The sequence below is a fragment of the Cavenderia fasciculata genome, assembly GCF_000203815.1.
Source record: "Cavenderia fasciculata unplaced genomic scaffold Scf_EU5ZYIE01BBABR-5, whole genome shotgun sequence".
NCBI lineage: Eukaryota > Evosea > Eumycetozoa > Acytosteliales > Cavenderiaceae > Cavenderia > Cavenderia fasciculata.
This window is the reverse complement of record NW_004457690.1, coordinates 12,918-29,333: the sequence shown is the minus strand read 5'-3', so window position 1 is coordinate 29,333 and position 16,416 is coordinate 12,918. Positions and strand designations below refer to the sequence as shown.

The window sequence follows — 16,416 nt, the reverse complement described above, 5'->3', positions numbered from 1 at the left end:
CTAATTTAAATTAATAAATAAATGATAATAAATAAATATTAATATCACTGAAAAGAGTAGTAGTCAGTCAATTAATTAACTTAATTAATTGGTTTCTGTTGAGTAGACATACGTGTTCCGAAAGTATCTGCCAAAGTCCTGTATCACCACTTGGGTTGTAGGCATTAGTTTCCCATGAACTCTCATAGTAGGCGATACAAATCATCGTGGTTACAAGACTCTTTTCTGATGTGATATATATTTTTTGTAAGATCACAATTTTAAGCAGTCTGTGCGAAAATATTGTAGTAATTAGTTAAATTTGTATTTAACCATTTGTTTATTGATTTAATTGTTCTAGAGGACATCAAAAAGGTCCCACGAGGCACAATCTCCCATTTGTTTATTGATTTAATTGGTCTTGAGGAGATCACAAAGGTCCCAAGTCTAAAAAAATTAAAAATTAAAAATAAAGAGGTTAATATTAAATAGAAAATTGTTACAGATGATTAAATGTATGTATATATCAAACGTACTGCACAGTCTCCATTCGAGAATGTAGTCCAAGCCTATAGGGTAGATATGAATAAATAATAAAGAGATTAGTATATTTGTATTAAGAAAGAGGTTAAATATAATATTTCTGTTTTTATATTTACATTGTAGCCTTGAGCGGCCAAAACCTTGGCAGCACACTTGGCATTGACTACTGGATCGTAGAGTTGAGTTGGGTTGCTGCAAATTCCAGAGCAAACATCATCACACTAAAAAGTATCAAAAATTGGAAATAAATATTAATATCACTGAAAAGAGTAGTAGTCAGTCAATTAATTAATTAATTAATTGGTTTCTGTTGAGTAGACATACGTGTTCCGAAAGTATCTGCCAAAGGCCCGTTGCGGAGCTCGGGTTATAGGCATTAGTTTCCCATGAACTCTCATAGTAGGCGATGCAAATCATATTGGAAGCAACATGAATATCAGAAGAAATGTATTGCTTGGTAAGAGCTTGCATTTGAGCGCAGTCATAGGTTGACTAAATAGAAGAGTATAGTAGGTTAGAAGAAGTCTATTTCATTTCATTGTCATGTGATGTGATGATGTTGATGTTGTTGGAATTTAAATACAAACAGCAAATGAAGATGAAATAAAAGCCAAAATAAAGGCAATGAGAGCAATGAATCTGTACATGATTAAATAAGTAGTAGTGAGTGTAATGAATGAATGAAAGGGTACCGACGCTTTTATATTGAGCGGAGGAGGAGGTTGGGAGGACTCCGAAAACCGATACAAGTTGAGTCCCGCTGACCTCGAAAAAAATCTGTAAAAAATAAATTTTAATCACTTTTGGATACCAGGCAAGCAATGAATTTTATCCAAAGCCAAATAACTTTCTCCTTTTCAGACGTGCTCGTCGGCGGGTATAGATATTAATAATAATAATCATTGAAAATATCTATCTATTTATCTATCTATCTATCTATCTATCTATCTATCTATCTATCTATCTATCTATCTATCTATCTATCTATCTATCTATCTATCTATCTATCTATCTATCTATCATTCCAATTGGTACCTTGGTTTGAACTTCTAGAGGCAAGTTTGATACAGTTGCAAATGTTTTGGTCTTTGTCATAACCTCAACATTGATTTGAGTTGGAGTATGAGGTTAGTCTAGCAATGGTGATAGGAGAGCAGTAAGGATGGCAGTAGATTTCTTGGCCGACGGTGATCCGATCTCTGTAGTATCATCTAAACGTTCAGATACTACTACCAAGGTTGGTACACCCTATTCAACCAACAGTGGTACCGTACCAAGTTATCAAAGGATTCAATGACATAGATCTTTGAGATTGATAGTATATTTGATCGAAAACATTTTTTCAAAGTTCATCATCCCGTCAAACACAAATTTTTTATTTTTAAAGAGATAATAAGTAGTAGATGATTAGTGATAAAGAAGCAGTTATAAAGAGAAAAAGAAATGATGATGAATTGATAACAGTTGAAGATGCACTTAAAGATTCATTGGATGAGAATAAAGAACTCTATGAAGAGGCATTAGATCAATATGATCAGAAATGGGGTGAAGAAGAGTAAGATATATAAAGAGAGAGAGAGAGAGACAAAACGATACTATTCTAATTAACTATTACTACTTTATTTAGTAAATGTACATTTGAAAAGGGATATATAACACAACCTGTTTATGCTTGTAAGAATTGTCCAAATACTGTAAGTAGTGTTATCACAATATTATTGTTATTGTTATATTAATTGAATCTCTCTCTCTCTCTCTCTCTCTCTCTTTGTCTCTTTAATTTATGATAGTTTGGATTTTGTTATGGATGTTCAATGCATTGTCATATAGATCATGAAATCTATGAATTATTTAAAAAGAGATCATTTAGATGTGATTGTGGAACCTCTGTTGCAGGTGATATAAAATGTATACTACAAGACAAGGTACATCAAGACAATAATGATAAAAACATATACAATCATAACTTTCAAGGCAAATATTGTTATTGTGATCAATCATATGATTACAAAGAGGATATGGTACAATGTCTATTCTGTTTTGATTGGTTTCATGAAACTTGTATTGCTTTAAACTCTACAACCAAAGAAACCGTCTCAACTATACCAGAAGCAGATCAAATGCAAGATTTTGTTTGTTTACCTTGTCTCAAAAAATTACCTTTTCTATTGGATTATCCTCAAATTAGATTAAAAGACAATAATAATAGTAGTAATAGTACAACAAATGACATCAATTCATCATCATCAACATCAACATTACAATGTAAAAGAGATTTGGAATCAATTAAAATTGTAAATGATTTATTTTGTAAATTTGGATGGAGAGATGAATTATGTAGATGCCAACAATGTCAAAAACTATACGAAAAGGAAAATATATTATTCCTATTTGAACCAATTGAATTGGATAGTGAAGATGAGGATGAAGATCAAGATGAAATAGATATTCAAGGAGATGGTGAAAGATTAGAGAAAAAAAGAATTAAAAGACCAGAAAACCCATTTTTAGAACAAAACTTGGAAAAGAGTATAGAACAATTCCAAAACAAATTGACAGATCATCAACAAGAAAAACTAGTTCAAGGATACCAACAAATGAAAGATAAAATATTTTCCTTTTTAAAATCAAAAACTGAACAATTACAACAACAACAACAACAACAACAACAAGAACAAAGTGAAAATAATAATAATAGTAATAATAATGGAAATATAGTAATTACCAAACAAGATATAAAATCACTTTTTAATGGTTTATCAAAATAATAATAACCTTTATAATATATATATATATTTATACAATTTAAATAGGACTATTATTATTGTCCTTTGATGATAATTCTTCTTTATATTTATTCAATTCTAATATTAATTGTTCATTTTTTAATTTTAATTGTTCATTTTCATTTCTTTCAAAGTCTAATTGATCTACCATTAAATTATACTTCCTTGACATTTCTCCAACTCCACTATACAATGTATCAAAATCCTTTTTATTTTTCTCTCTTTTTAAACGTGTGTTTCATTAGTTTTTGATCATTTCTTATTCAATCAAATCATTACATACTTTTCTATAAAATGTTCATTTTGATAAGTTTTAAAAGCATTTTCAAAAACTTTAGCTCTAGTTTCAAGTTGTAATAGATATTCTACTGCTGTATCTCTTTCTTGAATAATCTTTTGAATATCCATAATTATTTAGTACTTTTAAATAAATTAAAAGAACATCAAGAAGCACGCTTTGTCATCAAAAAAAAAAAGGTTTTAAAATCGAGCAACCTTGCAACTGCAAACTCAAAAGTCAAAGTTAATTAAAAAGATAATATAAAGATAAAGATATACAACTAGAATACATATATATATAGAAATGAGAGTATTGGAACTTATAGGATCAATATATATTTGGTTGATAGCTTTATTTATTGGTAGAAGAGATCAAATACAAAATCATATAGAAAATAATAACAATCAACAAAATAACAACAATCAAAACAACCAACAACAACAACAACAACAACAAATAACTATAAATGTAGATCAATCAACTTCAACATTGAATAATAATAATAATAATAATAATACTTCTTCTTCTAGTTCAAATCAAATAGTAAATGCATACAAGAATATAGATAAAAAGGAACCAATTAGTTATAAAGTATATAAAAAGAAAGCATTAGATTATTTGAAAAAGAATGAAACGATAGATACAGACTCTGTCATTGCAAATATTGTTCAACAATGTCAAGTCTCCCCTTCATCTAATTCATCCTCTACTTCTTCATCTGATGAATCAACGATTAATTTATTTTCAAATATACTTGGACAATCAATAGAGAATGAAAGATTTAAATACTTGATTGTCAATGCTGTATTTGATTATATGAAAAAGACACAGACTCAAACTGGTGAACAATGGCTGTCATTCCTATCGATCATCTTTTCAACTAGTATTCAGACGGACCGTGAACGCCAAGACATCTCTGACATTCTACTGTATCTGCCACCGGCCGTTCTTGGTGATATCCAAGATCGTAGTAAATCAAGAGTATTGGTAGACATTTTTGCAGACATGTCTGATGCACTTTCGATCGATCGTCGTAAACTAGGAGAGATTAGTGGATTCGTCGAAGAGGTTTCCACCATTTTAATCACCCTCCTCACAAGTGTCAAGGATGACGATAGTGGAACCACCCAATTCCAATTACTAGCCCTTTTACTTTTAAATTTAAATAATACCTATAGATCAAAATTACTCTTATCAAATCTTGTAATGTCTAGAATCCTTCCACTTCAAATCAATTCAAGACAATTATTTTTAAATAATTTATTTTCTTTTAAAGGTAAATTTCAAACTCAAATCAATAATCAAAATAATCAAAATAATGAAGATCAATTAAGTACTAGTACAACAACAACGACCACATCAACATCAACATCCACATCAACAACAACAACAACAACAAATAATATGGTTTAATAAAATTCATTCTTTTTTTATTTATTATTATTATTATTATTAATTTCCACCTATTGAAAATTCCAAAGATTTCTTTAATGGTAAACTTGAAATCCAATCAGATTGAGTGATTGGTAATAGACCCATACTTGAACATTTATACAATGCAACACCCAACAATGCCAATTGTATAACTATATATGTAATCTTCATAACAAATATTTTATCTTGAATTTCTTTAAATCTTATAAATACTATAAAAAAAGAAAAGAAAAAGGAATAATAAGTATACTGTCTCTTTGCTTTCTCTTTTTCTTTCATTGTTTCTTTTTTGTTTTGAATTACCATTATTAGTTTGAAAAATAGCTTTAATTGGATTGATAACAGAATAGATAATGACAGGCATGGTAAAGATATTGATACCATTACCAATCATCCACAATAGAAAACCAGTCATGAATATACTCTTTGCCGGTGACTTTGCCAATTCCCATGCTTTTTTAACCAACAAGTCTGTATTTTGTGTAGAAGGTGTTGAACCAGTAGATGATGATGACGATGATGCTATATATGTTTGTGATGATGATCCACCAAGTAGTAATGATTGTTTTGTTAAACTATTATTATTACCACCTCCTGATGATGATGATATTTCAAGATTCCATTTTCTCTTTTGATTGTTTGCTTTAAAGTTGCTCATATTTCTTTCTTTCTTTCTTTTTAATGTTATAAATTAAAGGGTATCATGATAAGATGTTCATCATCGATTGTCAGCAGCGGGTGGTCGTTGGGGTCAACTCCACTTTTTTGTTTTTTTTGAAATTTTTCATCTTTTTCTGCTCCAACCACCCTTCAAACACAAAGTATGTTTCGTACTTTAGTATCTCCTAGGAGTGTTGTTTCAAGCAGATATATTTATTTATATATAACTTTTTTTTTTTTTCTTTTTCTTTTTCATTTGTTACTATACTTATTACTATTACAATTTAGTACTATTAGTTTTTCTATATATATATAGGATGGATAAGATATTTGAATTTGGTAGTAGTGTCATTGGAGCTGCATCTGAAAAGATCAACAATATCAATATTGGTGATACAAAGAGATATATTTCAGAGAGAGCAGGCAATGTACTTGGTATGAGTGGAGCTGTTGGAGGTGCAGTCTATGAAATCAATGGTCGAAGATTCACAGAGAGATTAAAGATTGCCGAAGGTGGTTTTGGTATCGTCTATCTTGTTCGTGATGACTATGGTCAAGACTATGCTCTCAAAAGAATGTTTGTTCAAGATCGTGAAAAAATATTAGCTGTTAAAAATGAAATCGATGTTATGGTAAATAGAAATACAAACAACAAATAATACTTTGATTATTATGTTTATTAACTTTTATTTTTATTGTTAGAAAAAACTTGGTAATCAAAAGAATATAGTTAGATTGGAAACATTTAAAATCAATGAAACAAGAAATGAAACTGAATTTTTAATGGTTTTAGAGTATTGTTCTGGTGGTTCAATTTTGGATATTATGAATCAAAGAGAACAATCTAGATTGTCTGAACGTGAAATATTGGCAATCTTTTCTGATACCTGTCATGCCGTAATGTCAATGCATAATTTATCAATTACTCATAGAGATTTAAAGGTATATATACACTTATATATTAATATCTTTTCTTTTAATTATTAATTAAATATTTCTTTTTTGTTTTGCCTAGATTGAAAATATATTATATTGTGAACAAAGTAGATGTTATAAATTATGTGATTTTGGATCATCAACAACAAGAGTTTACGATACAAACAAGGATGGAGAAAGATCAAAGGCAGAGGATGATATCAATACATTCACAACACTTGTTTACCGTGCACCGGAAATGGTTGATCTCTATCAACGACACGTTATCAATGAAAAGGTTGATATTTGGGCATTGGGTTGTGTACTCTTTAAAATGGCCTATTACAATGATCCATTTGATGGAACATTGGGTATTTTAAACAACCGTCTTCCCATTCCAGAAAACTCTAAATTCTCTCCCTCTTTTAACCAAATGATTCAATTCCTTTTGGTTTCTGACCCTACCCAACGTCCAACCATCTTTGACGTTTTAAATCGTCTCGAGACCTTTAAAAATCCAACAAGAAGAAGTGGTCTTCAAACCTTTTCTCCTCAAAAACCTTTATCCAACAGCAGTGGTAATTTGAATGGTTCAAATAATAGCACTCCTTCTTATTCTCCATCTCAACCTTCTACTCCTACAAATCAAAGAAAACAAAATGTTTTTGATATGTTGGATTGGCAAGATGGAAATAATAATAACATCAATAATAGTAATAATAATAATGGTCAACAACAACAAAAATCAAAATCAAATAATAATAATAATAATAATGATGATGGTTTTGGAGATTGGGAATTTGATTCTTCTGCTCATTCTGCAAAATCACAACAACCACCAAAGAATTTACAATCTTCAGTTTCTTCAATGTCATCATTTGATCCATTTGATGATTTTGTTTCTTCACCATCTTCATCATCTTCTTCAATCAAACCAATTCAAAACAAACCAACACCACCACCACAACAACAAAAGGAAGAAATAACATTTGACAAGGTTGATTTATTTTCAAACAATTTCCAAAATAATTTAAATTTAAATAATAACAACAACAACGCTAATAATAATAATAGATATAATAATAATAATACCATTCAACAACCAGTACCATTAAATAATAATTTTAATACTACTACTTATAACAATAATAATACTAACAAGATTAATAATAACTACACATCTCCATCAACTCCCAACAAAACTAATAATATTAATAATAATAATAATAATAATGGTATGAATGGATCATTTGATGATTTTGGAGGTTGGAATACAAGTCCAGTTTCATCAACCAATTCATTCAAACCTGCTGCTGTTGCTTCAAACAACAACAATACAGCTTCATCAGCCTTTTCAGATGTACTCAAACCAATATCCTCATCCACATCATCTTTGGGATCTTCATCATCCTCATCGGTCAAGAGCAATAGTAATAGTACCAACAATAGTAACAACAATTCTAGAACAAATAGTCCAATGCCAACTCAACAAAATATTAAACCAAATTATAATATTGATTTTAATTCTATTAATAATGGAATGTATAATAATAACGTTAATGTTAATGGACACCAACAACAACAACAACCACAACCAAAACAACAAAATCAATTTAATTTTGATAGTTTTGAGATGTACGGAAAAGTTAATCATTCCAGATAGACTATAAACTCAACCTTATAATTTATAATATTATCATTTTATAATAAAATCAAACATGTTGAATGTTCATTGTGATTTAACCTCCACTAACTGGTGGAATAATAGATACCTCATCAGTTGATTTTATTTCAATGTTTTCATCTTTATCAACATATTCTAAGTTGATTGCGAGCATACAAATATCTAATACCTAAAAAAGAAAAAGAAAACAAGTATTAGAATGAATACTTAATAATACTATTTCATTTTCATTTCATTTTCATTTCATTCTTACAGATGAAGCTTGAGGATATAATTGTTTTAATTTATTAAACAAATCAATTGGTTTACAATGATCATCATCCAACTCTATATCTATCGATGATTGATTATTCAATAGATCTTTAATCTTTGCAAATAATAAACATTTAACTATTATAATTGCCATGGTACCCCTCTTTAACCTTTTTCGAAATGAATGGTATCGTGCAACCAAAGAATAAGTAGTAATATACTACTAATACTAAAGTGAAAGATCTTAATCGAGTAAAAGGTGGGTGTTTAAAAAAACACACAATATCGAAAATGAACATTTTTTTTATATCTTTTTTTTTTTCTCTTCTCTTTTTTGAACATTTTCATTATCTTTCTCTTTTTTTTATTTTTATATATAATGGCAATAATAGAAACTAATAATGTAACCAATATAATATCTTCATCTTCATCTTTATCATCACCACCAATAATAATATCATTAAAAAAATCAATCATTGGAAACGATAATCATAATTATTATTTAAAAGAAAAGAAAAAGAATCAACTGTTATCATTTCAAAAAGCTATTCCGTTAAACCAATCATTTCAAAATGCAATAAAAATAGAATCATTAAAGATTGAAATGGATGATAAAAAGAAAACAATTACAAAACTTGGATTACTTAAAACATTTGTTTTATTTTCAAGTGCTACTGCAGTTGGTACTATATTTTATTATAAATTAAAAGATTCTCAAACTCATGTAAGAATAATATTCAAATAGATCAATAAATCGTATACGATTCTAATTTCCTTTTCTATTTTATTTATTTTTAGATGGAATATTTAAAAAGAATACCTTTTAGATTTACTTCAACGATTTGGGGAAAATGTTCAAATATTATATTACCAATATCAATGAGAGAATCTGTTTATAAAACCTATTCAACAATGTTTGGAGTAAATTTAAAAGAGGTTGAAAAACCATTGGTAGAATATCAATCAATGGCTGACTTTTTTTCTAGAAGATTGTGTCCTGGTTGTAGAGACATTGATATGAAAGCACCACTGGTTAGTCCAGTCGATGGGAAAATCATTTATTTTGGAAAAGTAAACAAAGATTCTTTGGAACAAGTAAAAGGTTTATCCTATTCATTGGAACAATTTCTAGGTGAATCTCAATCAAAACAATTGGCAGGAAAGAATCTTTATCATATTGGAATTTATTTGTCACCAGGGGACTATCATGGTGTCCACAATCCAACAGATTGGATAGTTGAAAATAGTTATCATTTTCCTGGTTATTTGTTTCCTGTTGGTAAAATGGCTACTCGTATTATTCCTGGGTTGTTTGCTCTCAATGAACGTGTGGTTGTCACAGGTCAATGGAAATATGGGTTCTTTTCAATGACACCTGTCGGTGCTTCAAATGTTGGATCAATAGTATTGGATTTTGACAAGGACCTTTCAACAAACAATCCTCACCAACAACAAGAATTGGATAAAAAAGAGTTTTATCAAAAGAGTTATCAGAATCTATTCAACCAAAAAGGTTCAGAGTTTGCATTCTTTAGAATGGGATCAACTGTTATTATTATTTTCGAATTACCAGACAATACAACCTTTTCTTTTGACCACTTGAAACCAAACAAATCAATCAAGGTTGGTGAAAAAATTGGTTCAATTTTAAATAAATAAAGTAAATATATTAAAAAAACCAAAAATTCAAAACTTCCAATAAATTATCTATGATTATGATCGACTTTTGATGTATTTTCTTCCAAAGAAATGGTCAAGGCGCGGCGGGGAGCAGGTTTGAATTTTTTTATCTTGTCACAACTAAAGAGTACATAACTGAATCGATTATGATCTACTGTTGAAGTGATTTCTTTTAAAAAATGGGGCGGGCGCAACGGCGAACCACACTTGAATTTTCCAAATTTGGACATATCAGTTCCCTTTTGGTCTAGTGGTGAGGATTTTCGCCTGTCACGCGAAAGGCCCGAGTTCAATTCTCGGAAGGGGAGATCCTTTTTGCTTTTTTTTTTGCCCCTGCCGCCGCAGCCCCCTGTTTTCATGTTTATCGTGTTCTCCTCTTCATTTTCTATCTATTTATCAAGATTTAATTCATTTTTATCAGATCCTCAACGAGATATCATTCAAGCAAGTACATAGTAAAAAAAAATATCAATGATAAAAAAAAATTGAGCCAAGAAGAATGAATGTAAGATATAAAAAGTGCGGAAAACCTTCGATTTAAACAAGAACTATATAATATTGAATATCCAGGATTGACATTAATCCAATCTTTTGCCAATTTTCCAAAAAAAAATTCATGTATTTACTTTTAATTTTAAAATTAAAAGAATTGTATTTTATTTTAAAAGATGTTTTACAAAAAACGTGAGGGTGAGGAAAGGAGCCTATCTCAAAGCTCAATGATTTCGAACAATTGATCTTTGTTTGATAAAATGGTTTGGTTGGTTTATATATGATTGATTTATATTTAACAAATATATATATTTTAAGATAGAAAAAAAATGATTTGAAATGGATAATCTTGGTGGACAGTATTGATTATTTTTCCCCGAGGATTTGATGAAAATGAATGAAACTTTGATGAATCTATGGAAAATAAGAGGAGAACACGATAAACATTAAAACAGACAGCTGTTGAGACAGGAGTAAAACTTTCTTTTACCAAAATGTATTTTTATTGATTGACGGTTTTGATGATTTCCCAGCGAGGATTTGATGAAAATGAATGAAACCTTGATAAATCGATAGAAAATGAAGAGGAGAACACGATAAACATGAAAACAGGGGGCTGCGGCGGCAGGGGCAAAAAAAAAAGCAAAAACGATCTCCCCTTCCGAGAATTGAACTCGGGCCTTTCGCGTGACAGGCGAAAATCCTCACCACTAGACCAAAAGGGAACTGATATGTCCAAATTTGGAAAATTCAAGTCTCGTTCGCCGCTGCGCCCGCCATTTTTTCAAAAGTAGACCATAATCGATTCAACAGTCAATCATAATCAATCGATTTGAATAGTTGTGTTGTGAAGGGTGTTGGCCCAACGATATACTCACGATTATATGCCTGGCACCCTCTTACAACTCCACATACTTCCAAACATGCTGGGAAGGATGGTTACAACAGTACCGTGAACGACAAACCACCGAATTTGGGCCCTATCTTCCAAATCACATCTCTGACAAGGAGCCACTTCTCTGCTCTCCAATCAACCAGACTAACAAAGGACGGTTGGTCAAAGGGTGTTTGAGACCCTCTTTGTTACCAACATCTATCAAATATTTGAAGTCGTGACAAGTGACAAATGCACGACAGCAATAGACACCCTCTTTCGTTTCTTTACCAGTATTATGAAACGTTCCCAGCTGGGAATGCATGTCACACGGTATTCGATGGTGAAATATACACAGTACCATACACTATTTGTTTGAATAAACCACTTCCAACCAATCCACTCTTTAGCAAGTTGCTTCTCGACCGGACGGACAACAGAGTGGAGTGGAATGCCCACGCTCTAAACTTTACCAAGCAGAGAGCACATCACAGACGTTTCGCCAATGCTGCTGCTTTACTCTTTCATCCCATGGTGGCACCTGAAGGTGCATTCGACTTTGACAACGAAAATAGCAACCGTTACCAAACGATTCAAAACTATAATCCATATTGAATATCGATATCTGAAACTAATCCAAAACTGAAAGTCGAAACTAGCTAAATGTCAACCTGATAGATGGTAGGTACTAATCTCGAGATCATAAATTCTCAATCATCTGGGGCAACTACTCACTATCGCATCTCCCTCCTTCCTAACCAAAACAGTCTACTTTATTAAACAATAATTAAAAATAAATAAAATGATTCCAGCAGTGAAGGGTCAAAGATTTAATTAAAAAAAAAGAAAATTTGGAAGAAATTACATCAAAAGTAGATCATTGTTAGATCTAGATTGTTTAAAATCAATGATATCTCAATGATATTTCATTGATATCTCATTGAACTCAATATACTCAATCCTGGTTGACAAGTCAAATATGTAAAGTATTTTGGATAAAATACTAACGACTAACCATCGTCAGTTAGTCGTCTGGATCAACAATTATAAGAAGGATTAGAATAATCCAATAAAGAGACATTCTATAGAAAGTATTTTTTAATTGTTTCATCATCTAAAAATAAAAATAATTAATATTATCATCTTTTATTACTATAATTAATAATCATTTACAATCTAATCTAAAGTCATTATTACTATCTATATATTCATATATCTATATATTATTATTATTTTATACCTCTCAAACTAATTATATTTACCAAGTATCTATATAGTAATCACAATCATAATCAATCGATTAGAAGAGTTGAAATAAGATTATTATTCTACAGAACTGAGAATCTTATCTCTATAGTCAAACCCTTTGGCATTATCTTTTTACTATTTGCCATTATCACTTTTCAATTTGTTATTTATATTTTTGGATCTCATTATTTTTACTTTTATGAAAAAACAGATTATTTGTATTCATGAAAATAATCCATATTGTTTTTGATAAATGAAAAACATGAGTTTTTTCAATCTGACTTGTTGGAATTTAAACTGTCTTATTCTAACAATTGATTGGTAAATATTATACCAACTAAACCAGTTTCTCCTCACCGTGAATATATATGTCTAATCTCTTCCAAATTAATATCTTCTACCTAAATGAGGTTATTGTTTTTGGAACCACATGACAAAGGATCGATGGAATTTCTGGAAAAAAGAGCAACAATCAAGTAAAAAATGAATACAACTCTCAATGAAACTTGATTTCTGTAAAATTCCTATCACGTCACAACTGAATCGATTATGATCTACTTTTGAAGTGATTTCTTCCAAAAAAAATGGGGCGGGCGCAGCGTTTTTTTTTTTTTTTTAATAAAATCTTTGACCTCTTCATCACCGCTGAAGTCATATTGTTTATTTTTAAATTAATGATTAAATTGTTGTTTAATTTGGAGTAGTTGTTAGATAGTGGTTAGTTTTAGTTAGGAAGGAGGGAATGCGATAGGGTGAAGCTAGTTTGCCCCAAATGAGAGAGAATTTACTAAAGTTTGCGATCAGTTCGAGATTAGTGACCGACCATCGATCAGGTTGACATTTAGCTAGGATCGACTTGCAGTTTTGGATTAGTTTCAGGTATTCAAGATAGATTATAGTTTTGAATCGTTTGGTAACGATTGCTACTTCGTTTGGGTCGAGAGAGTAGTTGCGATCGCCATCATCAAAGTCGAATTGCACATTCAGGTGGTGACACCATGTGCGGTGGAAGAGTATAGCAACAGCATTGACATAGAGCCTATGATGTGTTCGCAGTTTGGTGAAGTTGAGAGCGTGGGCGCTTTTTTTTTAAAGTAATTCTTTTCCTGTTCTCTCCTATCGGGAAGAGTAGTACTCAGAAGTTACAAAGTTTTATTAATTATACATTTTAATTGACCAGCAAGAAATAAAGATTATCTCAAGAAGAATTAAAGTTAATTTCGAGAAGAATTAAAGTTAATTTGTTCTGGGGGTTGTCCATGTCTATGATACATGTTATATGGACGTTGATCATGTATCTTATTGTATAGTGTCAAGCATGTTGGATTGTTTTGGGTTGTTGCTTGTTCTAAAAATAAATTGGTTAAAGATATCGCTTTTTTTTTTTTTTTTTTTTTTTTTTTTTTCTCAGCACTATAGGCTGTAATATTGTGTTATATAATTATTCTATGTTATTATTATTTAGTAAATTATTATATTATTAATATTATTATTGATAGATGAAGAGAGAATAGAAGAAGATGAAGGTGTTGAGGAGGATGTGAAGAATGAGGTTGAGGTGATCGATTATAGATGTAGTGTACGCAGAGTCTTGTACCTCTCCAAATGACTAGGTAGTGCGATCTTGTAGACAGTAGGATGGTTGTAGTTGGAGGAGAATCGAAGGATGATAGTTTGTATTCGTTCTGTAATCGTATGTATTACTGATTCATCGGTTTGGTTCATTAGAGCCAAGTGCCATCGATTACACAATTCTAACGTCTTGTCCCAGTTTACTTTTATAATATGTCGCATATCACTTATCAATCTAGCTCGCAGGTATTGTTCAGTGAAAGGTTCATCTCTTTGGTGACGTAGATCATTACGTCGGAACCATATTCGTTCTAGTGTTGCAGCGACCAAGTTTATAGTCATTGGAGTTTGTTTGAGGTTGAGGAGGGTGATGTCCCAAACTGGTGGTGTAATGTTGTTGGCAGCAGTAACCTCTTTCAGTAACTTTACTGGTAGTGTGGTCTCCTTGCATTGAAAGAACAAATGCTTGGAAGATTCATCTTTGCCACACGATACACAGATTGAAGCGACTGGGTCACCCCTGACGAGCGGGAGACATTTGGTTACATACTTCCAAACCAGATCTCGACCCTTTGGTAGTACGATGGTAGAGAGAGCAGCTAGTGCATTCATTGGATACACTCTGTCGTCGGTTGCTAAGATCTTTTGGCCTGGGGTCGGGTCGTACACATTCCACTTTTCGTTGGCTATGGTTAGCCTTTGGAGGTTCACTTGTTTGAGAGGTACTCTTCCTCTTTTGTCTGGTTCCATTGCTGGCTTGGGTACAGCCTCTCTGCTGACGTCGTAGGGTTGGGTAAGCTTTTCCCACTCGCTGCGGCAGAGGCGGACAAAATCGTTTGGTTTGTCTTGGTTGAGTTGGTCCATCCATGATTGGGCAAAGGAAACCTTTGCAACTCGGTCGTTCTTTACCTCGTGGAGGAACCTTTCGAACATCCATGCCTTTTGGGCACGGAATCTAGCGTTGAGGTCCCAGAGGTTGAGACCACCTTGGTCGATCGATCGTATGGAGCGTTTCTTGGACATGGTTCTTTTGGTTGGCTTGGTTGGGTCGTACTGACGGTCGTTGCTGAACATGAACCAATCAATAACCTTTTCCAATCTGGTGATTGCCTCGTGACTAGGTGATTCAAGGTACGTGAAATAATTTAATTGTGACAGACCATATGTTTTGAGCAAAGCTAATTTACCTCTATAGTTGTTGTTGTGTTTAGGTTTCCATCTAATCAAATCGTTGATTACCTTGTCAATACGCTCTGGAAGGTGTGGTACCAAACCAAACTGGTTAAAGTAGTAGCCGAGGTAACGTTCTTTGCTTTCCTTGTCCATCAGTGGGTACGGTAAATTGGTTGGACTGCCAGGTGACATGATCACACATTTGTCAGTGTTGACTTTGGATGATGTAGCTTTACAGAATAGCTGAATCCATTCGTCCATTAGTTTAAATTCTCGGATGTTTTTGGCAAATGTAGACGTGTCGTCGGCAAACTGGAGTAGCTTTACCCAGTTGAGGTGGACAAGAGGCGGTGGCTTTCTCTGTTTGGTTCCAAAAGCTGGCGGTGGGAGCATAGAGAGAGAGACTGGTGGCTTTGCAGTTGTGGTATCGATTGGCAAACCTTGTATGCGGCCGTCATTGATGATGCTTCTCGCCAGTGGCTCGGCGATGAGGGCAAATAGCGTCGGTGATATTGGATCACCTTGCTTTGTGCCTCTGACGGTGTGGAATGGTTCAGACAGCGAGTCTCCTACTCGTACACGGACTGAAGAGTCTGCTAGCATGGACATAACAGCGTTGACTATCAGTGGTGGAGCACCCATCTTGGTCAAGGTTCGTTGGATGGCAGGGTGGGAGACAGAATCAAATGCCTTGGAAAAGTCGTAGAGAGTGGTGATGGCCTCTTTGTTGTCCTTGTTTGTCTCGAGTGCTTGCTTCATGACGATCAGATTGTCGTGGATCAGACGTCCTGGGACAAAGCCCGTTTGGTAGGGGCTGAGAGCGTGGGCGCAGCGGCGAAGCAGA

At 32.3% G+C, this 16,416-nt stretch overlaps 9 protein-coding genes and 2 non-coding genes across 11 annotated transcripts, besides 2 other annotated features; 5 read left to right on the top strand and 6 right to left on the bottom strand.

Annotated features, from left to right (window-relative positions):
- Window positions 1–390: 390 nt before the first annotated feature.
- On the bottom strand, window positions 391–1,617 carry DFA_08970 (uncharacterized protein; the record flags this gene model as incomplete). Its single annotated transcript, XM_004354780.1, has 4 exons — window positions 391–426; window positions 639–743; window positions 1,168–1,299; window positions 1,558–1,617. 4 exons carry the CDS (start codon window positions 1,615–1,617, stop codon window positions 391–393), a joined length of 333 nt encoding a protein of 110 aa, XP_004354832.1.
- Window positions 1,618–1,925: 308 nt separating this feature from the next.
- On the top strand, window positions 1,926–3,290 carry ubr7 (ubiquitin protein ligase E3 component n-recognin 7; the record flags this gene model as incomplete). The annotated part of the gene is made up of 3 exons (XM_004354779.1): window positions 1,926–2,077; window positions 2,150–2,216; window positions 2,313–3,290. The coding sequence occupies 3 exons, from the start codon at window positions 1,926–1,928 to the stop codon at window positions 3,288–3,290; spliced, it is 1,197 nt and encodes a 398-aa protein (XP_004354831.1).
- Window positions 3,291–3,376: 86 nt separating this feature from the next.
- Window positions 3,377–3,716, bottom strand: DFA_08968 (uncharacterized protein; the record flags this gene model as incomplete). The annotated part of the gene is made up of 2 exons (XM_004354778.1): window positions 3,377–3,386; window positions 3,592–3,716. The coding sequence occupies 2 exons, from the start codon at window positions 3,714–3,716 to the stop codon at window positions 3,377–3,379; spliced, it is 135 nt and encodes a 44-aa protein (XP_004354830.1).
- A 175-nt stretch (window positions 3,717–3,891) lies between these two features.
- Window positions 3,892–5,001, top strand: DFA_08967 (uncharacterized protein; the record flags this gene model as incomplete). Its single annotated transcript, XM_004354777.1, has 1 exon — window positions 3,892–5,001. The coding sequence occupies one exon, from the start codon at window positions 3,892–3,894 to the stop codon at window positions 4,999–5,001; it is 1,110 nt and encodes a 369-aa protein (XP_004354829.1).
- A 50-nt stretch (window positions 5,002–5,051) lies between these two features.
- On the bottom strand, window positions 5,052–5,680 carry DFA_08966 (DUF1077 family protein; the record flags this gene model as incomplete). Its single annotated transcript, XM_004354776.1, has 3 exons — window positions 5,052–5,073; window positions 5,144–5,234; window positions 5,404–5,680. 3 exons carry the CDS (start codon window positions 5,678–5,680, stop codon window positions 5,052–5,054), a joined length of 390 nt encoding a protein of 129 aa, XP_004354828.1.
- Window positions 5,681–5,999: 319 nt separating this feature from the next.
- Window positions 6,000–8,260, top strand: DFA_08965 (putative protein serine/threonine kinase; the record flags this gene model as incomplete). Its single annotated transcript, XM_004354775.1, has 3 exons — window positions 6,000–6,314; window positions 6,385–6,624; window positions 6,698–8,260. 3 exons carry the CDS (start codon window positions 6,000–6,002, stop codon window positions 8,258–8,260), a joined length of 2,118 nt encoding a protein of 705 aa, XP_004354827.1.
- Window positions 8,261–8,336: 76 nt separating this feature from the next.
- On the bottom strand, window positions 8,337–8,832 carry mocs2s (molybdenum cofactor synthesis protein 2 small subunit; the record flags this gene model as incomplete). The annotated part of the gene is made up of 3 exons (XM_004354774.1): window positions 8,337–8,450; window positions 8,535–8,753; window positions 8,815–8,832. 3 exons carry the CDS (start codon window positions 8,830–8,832, stop codon window positions 8,337–8,339), a joined length of 351 nt encoding a protein of 116 aa, XP_004354826.1.
- Window positions 8,833–8,912: 80 nt separating this feature from the next.
- On the top strand, window positions 8,913–10,192 carry DFA_08963 (phosphatidylserine decarboxylase; the record flags this gene model as incomplete). Its single annotated transcript, XM_004354773.1, has 2 exons — window positions 8,913–9,257; window positions 9,332–10,192. 2 exons carry the CDS (start codon window positions 8,913–8,915, stop codon window positions 10,190–10,192), a joined length of 1,206 nt encoding a protein of 401 aa, XP_004354825.1.
- A 90-nt stretch (window positions 10,193–10,282) lies between these two features.
- Window positions 10,283–10,307: a sequence feature (Short protein (DFA_08961, EGG16424.1) was converted to a misc_feature.).
- Window positions 10,308–10,449: 142 nt separating this feature from the next.
- Window positions 10,450–10,521, top strand: DFA_08962. The gene has a single exon. It is a non-coding gene; the product is annotated as a tRNA-Asp (tRNA).
- A 113-nt stretch (window positions 10,522–10,634) lies between these two features.
- Window positions 10,635–10,669: a sequence feature (Short protein (DFA_08961, EGG16424.1) was converted to a misc_feature.).
- A 689-nt stretch (window positions 10,670–11,358) lies between these two features.
- DFA_08960 lies at window positions 11,359–11,430 on the bottom strand. The gene has a single exon. It is a non-coding gene; the product is annotated as a tRNA-Asp (tRNA).
- Window positions 11,431–12,661: 1,231 nt separating this feature from the next.
- DFA_08959 (Pol) lies at window positions 12,662–16,214 on the bottom strand (the record flags this gene model as incomplete). The annotated part of the gene is made up of 3 exons (XM_004354771.1): window positions 12,662–12,693; window positions 12,753–12,795; window positions 14,604–16,214. 3 exons carry the CDS (start codon window positions 16,212–16,214, stop codon window positions 12,662–12,664), a joined length of 1,686 nt encoding a protein of 561 aa, XP_004354823.1.
- Between the last annotated feature and the right edge of the window lie 202 nt (window positions 16,215–16,416).